This window comes from Atta cephalotes (assembly GCF_000143395.1).
Source record: "Atta cephalotes unplaced genomic scaffold scaffold00020, whole genome shotgun sequence".
Taxonomy (NCBI): domain Eukaryota; kingdom Metazoa; phylum Arthropoda; class Insecta; order Hymenoptera; family Formicidae; genus Atta; species Atta cephalotes.
The window spans coordinates 3,159,669-3,171,710 of NW_012130084.1; the positions used below are offsets into that span (position 1 = coordinate 3,159,669).

The window sequence follows — 12,042 nt, forward strand, 5'->3', positions numbered from 1 at the left end:
CTGACTAATACTAGTATACCCGTACTACTTACGTTATAGTCATACTATATAGTAAGTATAGTATATATATATATATATATATATATATATATATATGTGCGCAAAAAAGAGTGAAACAACCATTTGCACAGTCTACTATTACTTTTGGATATATCTTGTCTGTGGTTCATTCGATGGTTGAGTGCATATTTCTACTGAACTGTAGTCGACATCTACTGTGTGCCATATGCAACAATTATAAAAGTATATTCGGAAACAGAGAAACTAAAAAGTGTAACAGTTAAACGAATTTCCTTTGTAACATGACTGAATTATATTATTTTTTATTGTAAGCTACATTTACAATTATGAAAGTTTGCTTATCTGTATACCTGTAAATTGATCAGAAAAATCAATTTCGCATAACAACTAAGAAGTATGATTAACAGTAAAAACATTCGCATCGAAACATCTGTAGAGCTTCATTCGCATAGTTTTTTCATCACATGCAGTATTTTATAATAGCTTAAGTTGAATAAGTTACATGTTATAATCTGAGACTGTTATAAAAATAAATTAGTAAAATTATATTAAATATCTTTCGCTAGATTTAATTGTCTTATTTATTATTATATCATTTTCATAAAATTTCATTTTTTATAGACTTATATTTAATTTGTCTTTATATTTGCTAATTTCGAGTTGCTAGATTCATAAAATAAGTTTCATCCCCTTGATTCAATTCTTTAAATTTCTCAATCTATTTCCTAGGCATACGATTTTTTTCACAGTTTCGTAAAGTCCCTTTTCAACAGACAGCACATAAAGTTTTAATCTGATCCCAAATGTCGGAGCTATATGTTTTATTAGTGTGATTTCATCGAAAGCTCCCGCGCGTGACACCAACCCGTTCGATAGGCAAGGCTTTGATTAGCGGGAAGATTCGAATGGGTCCACGTCGATTGACATTTGAATGACTCTTAATGTCGATTACGGCTATCATTGTGACGATAGGATCGGTCAGGTTGTTTACTATGAGATGTTGATTACGTGGTCGGCAGAAAACAGGAACGAGATTCTTTTCGAGGGCCGAGAATAGCATGGGAACGAGTGGATATCGCGTTTCGTAGTCGCAACCGCGGTGACGACGGCGGAGGGTAAGTTTCGGGACGATAGCCAAAATCCCCAAGCAATTATAGAATTGGATTGGATCGGGGAGTTCGGGAAGGTGGTCGGAAGATCGTCGCCGAAATCGGTTTCGTTTTATTTTAGCTTAGCTGTCGAAGGCATCCGGTTGTGCATTCTCCCCGCGGATCATCACGATCACAGTAAGTGTCCTCTTTAATAGGAATTCCTCTGCTCATCCAGTATCACCGCGTGAAATTTATATTAAACGGGAGATGATTAATAGGGTGGTATATGTAAATACATTGAGCGTTGAATGACGGGGTGAAATCTCACGGCGAGTAACATCGAAGTTCTTGTGATTGTACCACTCTTGTCGTCCTTCTTTTAATCGCTATATTTAAGGTACAGATTTTGCTCACTGCGAATAATTAAGATATTTGTTTAGAATCAATTAAAACATTCATATTTTAATTATATAGAAAGAACGGTAGCTGAAGTAGCTAAAAATTTATAAATTTTTGACAAATTTGAAAATAATTTTGTTGAACTATCAAAGTAATCATATAAGATTGGTTGCTAGATTGTCAAAACTTGTTGCAGCATTGTTCCTGCTTGAATTTCCTCCATAATTTTATTTTGATGGCCCAACAAAATTTTCAGATCTGTATATGTACTTAAATTTTTAAATACTTCGACAAAATCGTTCTTTTTATGTAAGTGTGCAATTTATGAATTTTATCTGCTTTGCTCGCGCATTTGTTAGCGTAATTTTCATCTTTCATATTCATCATCTAAAATTGCACTTTAGCTTTACGAGATAAATGTGATATCCAGAATAACTGATAAGGAGAAAGCCCAAAATCGCGCATTACGATGGAGGCAATCAAGAAGAAAATTGCGGCGCTGAAGCTTGAGATGGATGCCGCAAATGAAAAGGTCGAAGTCAATGAGACGAAAGCGAAACAGGAGAATATAAGAGCAGACAGGCTGAACGATGACCTCGGCGATCTACAAAAGCGATTGTCGCAATTGGAACGAGATTATACTGTCACTAAAGCTAACTTAGAGCAATCTACTGCCGATCTAGAACAGTGCGAGAAATCTTGGTCTAAAGTATGTAATGATTAATATGAATAGATTTTCTAAGATCTTCCATAAAGCGAATTTCTTTTTTATAAACTTGTGAATTTTTACAATTTTCTAAGATAATACGTCCTATTGAATCTCAACTAATGAAGCTATTATAAGAAGCTTTCAAAGAAGCTGTAATCAGTATTTTAAATTCCAATACACACGTATTTAAAGAATCTTTTATCACATATCAATTAATCGTATTGTACAGGCTGAACAAGATCGTACCGTTTTAACGAAGAAAGTGCAAGAGATCGAAGCGAGTTTGACTAAAAAGGAGGAACTACGTCTTTCTGCTACGTTAAAACTGGCACGTGCGACCGAACTTGCAGACGACGCACAGAGGTTTATAAATTCATTGTCATCAGATTTTCATGTTTTATTCAGCCAAAACTGGTCGAATGACATTGATTGATTATATAGTGCTATGGAAGTTAATTGAAGTCGATTTGACTAATTTCTTAATTATTTCTACGGGGTATAAATGTTATGCATATACATAAAATAAATAGATAAATTATATAAAGCAGAATTCGACAAAGCAATAATACTGTATCTTTTTTTATATACAGAATGTGTAACGTTTTGGCAGACAGGAGTCGTTTGGACGAGGAACGTATGGAGAAGTTAATGTCGGAATTAAAGGATGCTAGATTAATCGCCGAAGACGCTGATGCGAAATCTGATGAAATAGCCAAGAAATTGCAATTCGTGGAGGAAGAATTAGAAGCTGCTGAAGAAAGAGTGAAGACTAGTGAGGCGTATGTATAATAATTGTATAATATACACATACATATATATATATATATATATATATATATATATATGTGTGTGTATGTGTACATTTATTATATATATTATACATATATACTATGCATCATTATATATATATAAAATATATGTAAATCCTTTTATAGAAATATTCTTTGTAGAAAAATTGTGGAACGTGAGGATGAACTCTTCATCGTACAGAATATCGTGAAGTCCCTCGAAGTATCCGAGGAAAAGGTGACGTAATATAATATGCTGTAATAATAATTAGTCGCAACGGCATCCTTCTCCATTATTTTTATTTTAGGCGAATCAACGGGTAGAAGACTTTAAAGTACAGCTGAAATCCTTGAAAAAGAAATTGAAGGAAGCGGAAAAACGCGCAATCAATGCTGAAAGGACAGTGAAAACTTTACTAAAGGAAGTGGACATGAAAGAAGGTAAGAACGCTCTCGAAGCTTTTATTTTCAAGTAAATTCAATCAATGTTTTTGGTAATAATGTTTCTATTCTTTTTTTTCTATATCATTGAGAAATTGCTTGTTTTAGACGAACTCAGAGAAGAGAAGGAAAAGTACAAGGCGGTTTGCGACGATATGGACTTGACATTCGCCGAGATGACAGGATACTAAAGTCCTGCGAATTCGATTTAACTCTCATTACTTTTAACTGCTGCTTCCCTCCGCTTATTCGCTATTTATTGCTATTCATTTTTTAGTTCAGCTCGTTATGCTAAATGCCGTTTATATCGCAATGCCGATTTGTTTTGCTTTATGAAGTGCCGTGAACAATATTAGAAATAACTCGCTTCGTACAATAATCTACTGATAGACAAGGCAATGCAATGCGGCTTGTTACTATAATTGCTTCGCTTTGTGCAATATCTTGCCAAGATCGATAACTAGTTCACGGTTGCTCGTTATTCGCTATGTTGATCAAAGATTCAAGATTTCGTCTATTTCTTTTCTTTTTCAGAGATATTGGAGGGATTTAATGTCATACGCGCAAACAAGACTACGATATCGTGCACACTTTCTACATTTAATGTAAAATCTGTATTTTCAATAAACAGTATCACATATTCTCTAATGAGTTTTCATTATTTTATGCATTTCGTGCTGTCAATAGACTATAGAATAAAGTTTTCAAAAATGATTAAATAAATAAATGATAAAAGTGAGTAGTAACATATTGCTTTTCAGTATAATATTGTTAATATTAAGGAAATTAATTATTAATTATTATTAATTAAATTTATTATTATTATTATTATTAAAAATTTAGTACAACAAAAGAGGGCTACGAGCCAAGAATTATATTATTTCATTACTAATTGTATTTTCAAAATTAATTGTAAACTAATTAATTCTATGCATTATCTCTATGAGTTATTATATCTTGATAAAATTGCTTCATTATTTTAATCGAAACAATCCTTATCCGTTTATAAGGGAATTTTTGATACTCAAAATTCTTACAAGAATTCAATTCTATGGATAACTATAGTGAGACTTTAAATATATTTAATAAGCGATCATAATGTATATAAGTAATGTCTGAATAATTTTATTTCTGTAGACCGAGCGAACCTTTATGTATTGAAACATGAGAATGACCCAATCGAGGTTGAAATGTCTGTATATTTTATATTTTCTTATATATTTTTATATTTTTGTTTGTTATTTAAATTGAATAATTTGTAAAATTTATGTTCAATTTATCTTTTGTTATAATTACTAATGAAATAATTACTAACGAAATATAATTCTTGGCTCGTAGCCCTCTTTTGTTATACTATAAATTTATAATCTATTGAATATTACTTATATTATTTATTATTATTAATATTTCTTTAATATTAAATACTATTTATGACATGATGAGATTGACGAAAGATATAACTACGAAATTAAAATTGTGTGAATATTAACATTTACGCATTAATATAAAATATTGTAAAAAATGTTACAATACAATTTTAAATCCAAAAATATGTATTTTAAAGTATGTATTTTAAATTATAAAATATATATAGCACGTGCTTTTGAAATCCATTTTTAATAGTAATTATTAAACAAATATAAAAATGTGCAAAGTAAATATTTGTCCAATGTATCTGCGATCAGCAACGATCATGGGCACCACTGTTTTAAGAAGTCCAAGAATTCGTTTGAGCCTAACTAAAGCGACTGTTGTTTTTGCCCTTTTGCATTGCATTAAGCCTATAAAACATTGTCCCCATCGGTCATTCAATACAGTAACTCACGGGCATTGCATTTTGATTCTTCGTTTCTTTAGTAATTAAAAATTCTGTTAACAGAGTGTAAAAATTATCATTTTTGTGCGCAACAAAAAAGATACTTCAAAGTGAAAATGTTTTGCACGGAACCAGTTTTTTGAAAAAAACTTCTTGATTGCAATTAAAGAATATAAAACATAAAAATAATTATCGTAAATTGAAAATATAAAAAATTATAAATATAAAAATTATAAAAATCTTTGCCACACAATAAAGTCAATTAAGTATAATAAAAATCTAATTCTTGCGACCTAATACAGTTATTAAAAAAATTCGCTTGAAAGCAATTTATCTATTAAAATTTCTATTAACGTCATTGATTAAAAAGAATATTTCTAATTAATTTACAACGAAAACATGAATGCCATTAAAAAACGGCTGCAAACGCTAAAACTTGAGAAAGATCTCGCGATAGACAAAGCTGATCTATGCGATCAGCAGGCAAAAGAGGCAAATCGAAGAGAAGAAAAATTGAGGGATGAGGTTCGTGAATTGGCCAAAAAGTTAGTGCAAATGGAGCATGATTTGGAAGTGAGTAAGGCCCAACTTATAAAGTCAAACAGGAATCTCGAGATAAAGGAGAGAGTCTATATAGTGGTTAGTGAATTGGAAGAAATATATCACGGGCATCCAAATTTAATTTGTCTTTACATCAATTGTAAAATTGCAGACGCAGTCAGAACTGGCGGTACTTAATAGAAAAATGCAGCAATGCATGCAGAATTTAGAAAAGTCAGAGGAGCGACGTTTGTCGGCTCAAGTAAAGCTCGCGCAAGTCATAGAAACTGCTGAAGACGCAAAGCGGTATATTTCTATATATAAAATTTACTCTGTAAATTTTTTGCTACGAAATGCTTTTTTTACTGGTATATAAAAAATATTTTATATTAATAAATATTATAAAAATCGCTGTAGAGATTAAGTTTTTATGAATATTATTATCGATTTTTTTATAAGAAATATATGATAAGCTATCATAATCATAAAATTATTCTTTATACTCAGCATCTGCAAAGTCCTAGAGAATAGGAGTAAACAGGATGAAGAGAGGATGGATCAATTGATGGCGCAGCTGAAGGAAGCGAGACTTATTGCTGAAGATGCTGACACGAAATCGGATGAGATTTCGAAAAAATTGGCATTTGTTGAAGACGAGCTGGAAGTGGCGGAAGAAAGAGTTAAATCGAGCGAGGCGTACGCGATTCTCTAAATATAGCGATTACTCTTTTCTGTTGAATCCTTTCTTACTTCTCTATTTTCAATTTAAACGGGAATGTTTTACAACATATTCTACTTTCTAAGATGTTTTACTTTTACATGAAAAATTTCTACATATTTTTTCTATTCTACATATTATTAAGTCGTGTGCATGGAGAAATTTCTTTTAATCTAAAAAATAAGTAAAGAAGGCTACATTTGGTTAAAGAGAACTTTGTTGAATAATATTTTTGTGTGAATTTTATAATTTCTAGTTCAAGCAAATTGTGCACTGATATTATTTGTTGATCTCACTTCTTAAATTAAAGCTGGATTACGTAATCTCATAAGTTAAATTGACAAGCAATAAGTTAACAATGAAAGCTAATGAGCATCCTTAAAAATTACTGTAAAAAATTTATTGTAAAAAGTTTTTACTTAATATTGTTTTTTTAATTTAAGTTACTTAAGCTTAAAAGACTTTAACATATTTGACGTTATATTTTATAGGAAAATTCTCGAGAGGGAGGATGAGTTATTCATCGTTGGCAATATATTCAAGTCCTTGGAAGTGTCTGAAGAGAAAGTAGACATTCTTTCATACTAATAATTTATATTTTTCATATTTAAAAAATTAAGACTGCATAAAGAGATTGTTTGTTGCAGGCTAACCAAAGGGTGGAAGAATTCAAAGCGCAGTTAAAAGAATTAAAAGTAAAATTGAAAGCTGCTGAAAAGCGTGCCATTATCGCTGAGAAAACTGTCAAGATATTCACGAAAGAAATGGACAAGAGGGAAGGTACTAATCGTATTATGCATTTTTTATAGATTTTAAATTTCCAAACTTGTTAAAATGATATCAATTGTTATTAATAAATTGTTTACGTTTTAGATTATCTACTAAAAGAAAAGGAAAAATACAAATACATCTGCGATGATTTGGACTCCACGTTTTCGGAGCTTACGGGATATTAAACGAATCGTTCGATTATATTGATCCGTTAATCAGGAAATTCGTATTGAAACATAAATATAAATTTTCACGTTTATCAATTATTTTATGAGGTTCGCCCAGAAAATCGATCCTATGTTCATTTTACACGATATCAATTTATTTAATCGATTCTATGATCGACACAATGCATCGAAATGTCGTACCACAGATTTAATACATTATTTAAATTTAATCGACAATTCGTTTTAATCATACAATCTCTGATCGCAGAACGGAGAAAGAATTTTCGAGCTTCTTCACTTTATGGAGCTCTTACGATAACTCTTTTTGCGCAATCTCGCGCCACGATTGGACCGTCCACGCCACATTCGCGCCGGTAAGCGCTTTCTCTCCCTACAATTGTTACAATAACAATTGTGCATTTGATTTGTTCGCTCGCTTCCGCCATCCATATAAATGCAACAATTAAAGTATATTTTCCGAACTGCACGGATTATCGCAAATGATGACGGGGGATGCACCGAGTTGTGTCACTGCATCATCCTTCGAGGACCGTGTAATTAGTCGCGATGCAATGTATAAAAATCCGATAAATCAATCCAAAAGTACTTTACTAGTAACTTATCGCGACGAGATTTTAAAATAACAAGTTTTAATTGAATAAATGACGAAATCGTATTTTATTTAGCTTCGTGAAAAATTGTATAGTAAAAAATTCGTTGATCAGATTTGTTCGAGATTGTTGATTAATCATTAAATACTTTATATTAGCTTCTCACACAATTACGACAACGAAGAGAATTAACTGGTCCCTCTGAAAGGTTACACAAGATATATTGACAGAACTCGGCCGGTCCATGACGCAAGAAAAATGTACAAAAATCGTATCGATGAAATGTCCCGGCAATCACACCAAACGGTGAATCGCACTTCATCCTCTTCGAAGATTGCTCTATCGAATTTAATCGAACACTACGAGTTTGATTGACGTGCTTCCCTTATATACATTAACAAACGCGTCGTACATGCTTGCACGCGTCTTGATGCCCGTGTACTCAAACATATTGTATTCTACATATGTATTATCTACGGCCTCATCTTCGTAGTGTCGCGCACAGCTTTTCTTAACTTATTGACATTATCTCGTAATAAAACCCAAAATTCTAAACATTCCTTAATATTATGGCATAACTAGAATTTCTTAATTTCTTCTCTAACAGCACAGACCTTCAAAGAATGTCTTGAGGACGTTTGTATGTTTTTTGAACATTCTAAGAATATCCTCAAGATATATTTCGGATAAAGTGTGCTATTAGGATTCCTACTTCTTTTTTTCCACAAGATTAAAATTATTATCGATAATGTAAATTCGGAGCAGCTTCCTTCGCGCTGAAATAAACTAGAAAGTAGAAGTACGTACGCCATCACAGATATCCGAATATACAATATTGTATAATATACTTAACTATTAAAAGTGACGTTTGTCGGCGAGAGAAAATGGGTCAGGTTTTTTTATATCAAAAACATTACCACGTCTTGGTAAAAGTTACAAAAACATGTTTCTTTTTTTTCATTCCGGAGTACATAAAGTGATCTCAATTAGATCCTTTAAGATCGCGGTAAGTAGTCTGCGGAATGGCAGTGTCGTGGAAATATTGGAAGCTCGCGACGCGATATGATGCACGCGTAATTAATTAATTCTAATGGCAATTTTTCATAGTACTTTCGAGTTCAGTCTGAAAAGGAAAGTCGTTCCGTTGGTACGACTTATTGCATAATAGTAAGATTGGTCGCGTCGGATCACAAAGTCTCGAAGGTGCACGACATTAGAAGAGAGATCTGAAGAAGGAGAGAGCCGCGGTTCTCCTTCAAATGCCTTGGCCGAAATTTATACAGAGCAGAAAAATGAGATTGTGCTACGATTAGATTCGTAGCTTCGTACTCGATTCTTCCGATTGTAACGCACTCCGCGTACAGGAAAACGTTCTACATAGAAGTCTTAGGTTTAATAACGGACTTAAAGTAATCAACGATACTATTTTATATATATATATATATATATATTCGTACGTATATAAACTTTACAATACAACAGAGCCGAACCGTCAACGATCCGCTTTTTGGAGACTTGGAAGTCCGGTCTCTTCTCCTTTCCTATTCGTTCTCATCCCAATTTTTAATAACATGCGCGCACCGAATATAAGATGAGCATGATTTCCAGAATAGCGACAATTTCGAACTGCTTTGTTTATTTATGAGAAATAAAAAGGAAAACTTATTAAATAAATTAATAATATAAACAAAATTTAGACATTAGAAAAATTATAAAAATAAATGGAATTATAATAATATCAATAACGGAGTAAATTAGTATCTATATAATAAGAAATAAAATGATAAACAAATAATCAATAACGTATCAATAAATATCTTTCCATAAATATAAATAAATCTTAGTCTCACAATTGCAAGTGAAATATATTTACCTTAATATAATATATATATATATAAAATTTTGTAATAATTAATTGTTATAATTTTTCGATAATCCGTTTTGTAATAATAGAAATTATTAAAAAGATTAAATAAGACGAAGAAAAAGTGACATAAGTAAAAAAAAATTTCTCGAGATGGAAGATGCAGCCTGCCACCTGTCTTGTTTATGATACGCGAAGTACTCTTCCATGCTCTGTTCGTACATACGATTAAGTCTTTGGTCTCGAATGGATCGCCCGCCGGCGAAACGACTCGCAGCGGTCTGAGCAAATTGTCGTTTTGGCACGCATTCGTACACGCGATTCGACGATCATCCACGCATTCGGACTTGGACTCACTCACGCACTTCACGCATTCCACGCATGTGTATTATCTTGCGTCGCGTCATAGACAAGGAAGAGGAGAAGCACTTATAGATATTTTCGACTAGTTCTTTCGGCTCGATCAACGAAGACACACGTTTATAGAAGAAATAGGTCTTATAGTATCGCGTTCTGTCATCATATAGCTATCATTGATTAAATATTGCAAAAGCTAATATCTGCAATGCAAAAACTTATTTTTATATTGTAAAATAATAATGTAATTTAAGTATTTCAGGGATTTAAGATTTTTCATTTCTGGCAAGAAATCATCTTCTACCTGATTTTATGTGCACACACATGTGTTCCTCTATAATCGTTCATCTTCGTTGTCTCGATCCTTCCCGATCTTATTTATGTACGCCTCTCCCTCGATCATCATTAACGAGCAGAACATAATTTATCTATCGTCGACAGAAGACGTGGCAGTCGATTGGCCCTACGAATGGCCACGAGGAAATTCTTGACGAGACACGAAGGGAAGAGATCAATTTACCTAATCTTTGGCCCATAGGGTTAAGAGAAAAAGGGATGCTACCGTAGGGATTGTGACATTTGGGGACAGATTAGACGGCGATGGAGTAATCCGAGGAGGGATTATTCTGAGTGCTTGGCCGCGACCACAAAGAGCTTCGCAGTCCCAGTTTCAGCTTCTTCAGAGAATCGATGTCGCACTCGGCCTCGCTGAGCTCCGGTCGGTCTCCGTTCCCTGGCGTGGGTACAACCGCCCCCTGATTGCTGCTGACGAACGCGGTCTCTGCGACCGAGATCGGCGGTAGTAGTGTGCGTAGAGAGCTCCTGCTGGGAACATGCCATCTTACGAGATAGCCAAAAGAAACAAGCTTACTAATGGAATGAACGTTTTGCAGTGAGGATTAATCAAGTGATTAAATGAGATATGCGCCTAATTAACTTATGTGTAATAATTTTTAATATAATTTTTAATAATTTTATTAACTGCAGCTACATTTTTAAAATTTGATTTAAACAATGCGAATGTACATTGGCAAAGGTTTGATTCAGAATCACTCAAATTTATTATTAGATTCAATTTCAATATTTTTGTATATTTTAACCAGGGTTGTGAGCGTTATCTTAAATAAGTAACGCCTTACTTTATATTTTTGAAAAGAATAACTCGTTACCATTATCATTATCAATTTTAAAAAGTAATGCATTACCGTTACCGGTTCTTATGATTCGTTATTTTTTCATTACTTCTTGTTATAATGCTAAGTTATTAGATTTTAAAATTACATTAGCTGATAATTTAATACTAAATATGAAATAAATATTCAAACTCTCTACTATTAGTATTAGTATTTGTATATAGAATAAGCTTTTCTCTATATTAAACTTATATATATTATATATATACTATAGTTTTACTAATTCTTTATTTTAGATAATATTGTTCTTTTAACGTACTCATTTTTATAAGAATTTAGATTAAACAGATAATAAATTTTATATTGTTTTTAAACGTTAATGTTCCCTGGTGGATATAAATGGATGAAATCTTTATCAATAGACCAATTTCATATAATTCATAATGAAATGAGTTAATTGCTAGAAATTTCAGCGATTTTCAGTGAATTTCAACGACTTATTTCCACTAGAGTTACTATTATGTATATTTTAATATTTATTGTCCGTAATAACCAAAAATTTAGTATATATATATATATATATATATATATATATATATATATATATAGTATATAT

General features: G+C 32.2%; 3 protein-coding genes across 3 annotated transcripts in view; 2 read left to right on the top strand and 1 right to left on the bottom strand.

Annotated features, from left to right (window-relative positions):
* Positions 1 to 1,980: 1,980 nt before the first annotated feature.
* On the top strand, positions 1,981 to 3,640 carry LOC105619277 (tropomyosin-2-like). The gene is made up of 6 exons (XM_012200801.1): positions 1,981 to 2,220; positions 2,450 to 2,583; positions 2,811 to 2,999; positions 3,171 to 3,246; positions 3,317 to 3,449; positions 3,558 to 3,640. Exons 1-6 carry the CDS (start codon positions 1,981 to 1,983, stop codon positions 3,638 to 3,640), a joined length of 855 nt encoding a protein of 284 aa, XP_012056191.1.
* A 2,024-nt stretch (positions 3,641 to 5,664) lies between these two features.
* LOC105619278 (tropomyosin-2-like) lies at positions 5,665 to 7,479 on the top strand. The gene is made up of 6 exons (XM_012200803.1): positions 5,665 to 5,904; positions 5,978 to 6,111; positions 6,313 to 6,501; positions 7,015 to 7,090; positions 7,171 to 7,303; positions 7,397 to 7,479. The coding sequence occupies exons 1-6, from the start codon at positions 5,665 to 5,667 to the stop codon at positions 7,477 to 7,479; spliced, it is 855 nt and encodes a 284-aa protein (XP_012056193.1).
* Positions 7,480 to 10,883: 3,404 nt separating this feature from the next.
* LOC105619305 (Down syndrome cell adhesion molecule-like protein Dscam2) overlaps positions 10,884 to 12,042 on the bottom strand; it is a 118,206-nt gene continuing 117,047 nt past the window's right edge. Inside the window, exon 30 of the mRNA XM_012200828.1 lies at positions 10,884 to 11,133. Coding sequence (XP_012056218.1) covers positions 10,884 to 11,133 — 250 coding nt within the window. The remainder of the gene's footprint in view (positions 11,134 to 12,042) is intronic.